The sequence below is a fragment of the Octopus bimaculoides genome, chromosome 24 (assembly GCF_001194135.2).
Source record: "Octopus bimaculoides isolate UCB-OBI-ISO-001 chromosome 24, ASM119413v2, whole genome shotgun sequence".
Classification (NCBI taxonomy): Eukaryota; Metazoa; Mollusca; class Cephalopoda; order Octopoda; family Octopodidae; genus Octopus; species Octopus bimaculoides.
Genome location: NC_069004.1, coordinates 27,143,141 through 27,146,371, shown reverse-complemented (window position 1 = coordinate 27,146,371; position 3,231 = coordinate 27,143,141). Strand labels below are relative to the sequence as shown.

The window sequence follows — 3,231 nt, the reverse complement described above, 5'->3', positions numbered from 1 at the left end:
AACCACTATTACTACTACAACAATAACAACAGCAACAACAACCACAATTACAATTACTACTACTACTACTACTACCAAACCCACCATACCACCATCACCATCACCACCACCACCACCACCACCACCATAACAACAAAACCACAATCAACACAGCCACCACTAGCACTGAAATCACAAAAAACACCACCAACTACCTCTATTAGTACCAAAATCATCACCACCTCTACCACCACCAAGACCATTACTACTGCTGCTGCTACTACTACTATTACTACTACTACTACTACTACTACTACTACTACTACTACTACTACTACTACTACTACTACTAACACTGCAACAAAAATTCTGCCAGCTCACCGCCGTACGATGGTGAATTATGTTGACAACATTTCATTATTTGATTGATACTTGATTTATGGACCGTGGGAAGATGAGAAGCAAAGCTAATCTCGGTGTGATTCGAGCTCAAACGAAGACGTGCCTCAACCACCAGATGGAGTTTGTGTCTTGTGCTCAGCAGACTCTGACATTCACTGCTCATCACAACAGCAGCAGTAACAGCAGAAACACTTGAGACGATGAACCACCCTTTAAGCTGGAGCTCCAGTTTGGCCTTAATCTAATCATTATAAAACCGGTAAAAGATAACATGAAAGGCAACACACTGAACCGACCCCTAATATACCCTCTAGTCTTCCTCAGGTGTCTTGTGGAGATTTCGAACCACTACGCCATATGCCGTGGGCATATGGCGTAGTGGTTAAAAGCGCAAGCTACTAACCCCAAGATTCCGAGTTCGATTCCAAGTAGCGATCTGAACAACAACAACAACAATAATAATAATAATAATAATAATAATGATAATAATAATAACATCGAAAAAAATACCTTAGGAATGAGAACCCAGGTTCGAAATTTCCCCAAGACATCTGATGAAGGCTGGAGGGTATGTCAACCGAAACGTTGTTAACAACAAACAAGGGGAAGACAAATATCCATCAAATGTAAATAATGTATTATTCTCCATAGACTGAAAGACCGTAATCTGAATATCCTTAATCGATCTTTGAACATTATCGGATTCTCATCAGATGTGTCTACATCATTTAGACCCAACGCAGAGAAGTAAGCAGTCAGTCTGTTTATATACCCAAGAAATCCTACAGCTACAGAGAACTGGAGTAACTAACTTGCATAATATGTTTCGCATTTTGTTTTATACGAGAGGCCCTATCAACACACACATACACACATACATAAACACACGCAAATACACGCATACGCACATACACACACACACAAAATTATTATATAAATAGCGTTTCTTGTTGTGTAATCCCAGATAAGCCCTGACCGTATTGTTGGCACTCCGTCGGTTACGACGACGAGGGTTCCAGTTGATCCGATCAACGGAACAGCCTGCTCGTGAAATTAACGTGCAAGTGGCTGAGCACTCCACAGACACGTGTACCCTTACTGTAGTTCTCGGGGATATTCAGCGTGACACAGTGTGACAAGGCTGGCCCTTTGAATTACAGGCACAACAGAAACAGGAAGTAAGAATGAGAGAAAGTTGTGGTGAAAGAGTACAGCAGAGTCCACCGCCACCCCCTGCCGGAGTCTCATGGAGCTTTAGGTGTTTTTGCTCAATAAACACTCACAACGCCCGGTCTGGAAATCGAAACCGCGATCCTATGACGGCGAGTATACTGCCCTAACCACTGGGCCATTGCGCCTCCACCCTGACCCTATAGACATATAATAAAACGTATTTCACTGACGGCCATAATACTCGCCTTTTGTCACGCATTGTGTGTAGAAAACCATGCTTTCACTCTATTGAAACTTCCTTGCCTTTTTAAATAACAACAGGATAAGATTTGCGGAGAGTTTGGCTGTTATTTCTAACCGATCAATGGTCCAAATCAAGTCTCTCCCTCTTGGATTTAAAATCTGATTATACTGAGTGTGCGAGCCACTTCGCTGATTAGTCTATCTTCACTTAATTAACGGTGCATAAAATAGCTTATGTTAGATAATGTCCTAAATATAATAAGGTGTGTATACGAATAAGTAAAGCAAGTTTTAGCCGACGCTTTGATGTATAATCGATATACATGAACACACGTAAACAAGTGTAATATCTTTATCTTCTGTAGAGAGAAGAGAGTTAAAAATAAAAGACATTTGTCTATGTGTTTTCGCTTACACATTACAGCAACGGTTAAAATTTGTGTTGCTTATCAATAACGAGTGAATGAACAAAATAAAACAAAATATACTCAACCCATTTGGTTAGAGTTTTATATATTTAATAACAGTTTGGCTCAGTTTATATCGTGAGCATTGTTACGTTATACCGCCACGTCATCAGACATTCACTCTGTCTCCAAACATCTGATGATGTGTACATATTCTACTCTCACGAAAACTTTAAGAAACGTGGAACAGAGCCTGACTGGTATTAGATTCTGTTTATCATTAAATGTAGTTTGCTATTAAAGATACCAGTTAGGTGATTCTTTAGTACCATGCAGTGTTCGTTTCGGCGGTTTATGTACTGAGTTCAACTTTGCTTTTAGTCTGTCAGTCCTTCTCTTGCTGAAATCGGTCTGTGTTGAGACCTAGAGAGGAATGAGTTCCTCTGAGTTTAAAATATATAAGGCACACCTTGTGTCACGACGATGCTCATGCGGCAGACTAAACTGGCACTCCGTCGGTTACGACGATGTGTTTCCCAGTTGATCCGATCAACGGAACAGCCTGCTCATGAAATTTACGTGCAAGTGGCTGTTTGATTTTCTTCATACTTTCTAGATAGTGAAACTGTTACATTATATTGATTTCGCCGAGGTTGACTTTTGCCCTTACTAATATTTACTCATCAGGTGGACCATAATATCCCAAGATATTATATTCCCCTTGTCTCTTCTGTAGTGTTGTCATAACAGCGAAGGTGCATGCTTGATATATAAAACACACACACGTATACACATATTCCTTTTCCTTTATCGATGAAATAACCGCACAAGTAAACTTACTTCACTGAGAAGATTTAAGAAAACCAAAACGTGTGTGGAGTCAGTCTGCCAAATATCAGCCGGTTCGTCTTCTCACTATATGCTTGTTTCAAATTTGTAAGAAATACGACTCTAGTGTGTCAGCCAGTTTTTACCTTTGTTTTATTTTGAATAGTCTCCCTTAACTTCGTTTGGTTTAGTTAAACAG

At 40.0% G+C, this 3,231-nt stretch overlaps 1 protein-coding gene across 1 annotated transcript in view; it reads left to right on the top strand.

Annotated features, from left to right (window-relative positions):
* The window catches only part of LOC128250712 (uncharacterized protein DDB_G0292186-like), a gene marked incomplete at both ends in the record, with an annotated part of 104,409 nt that overhangs the window by 18,002 nt on the left and 83,176 nt on the right, over positions 1-3,231 (top strand). The window contains 1 exon segment of the mRNA XM_052976429.1: positions 799-839. Coding sequence (XP_052832389.1) covers positions 799-839 — 41 coding nt within the window.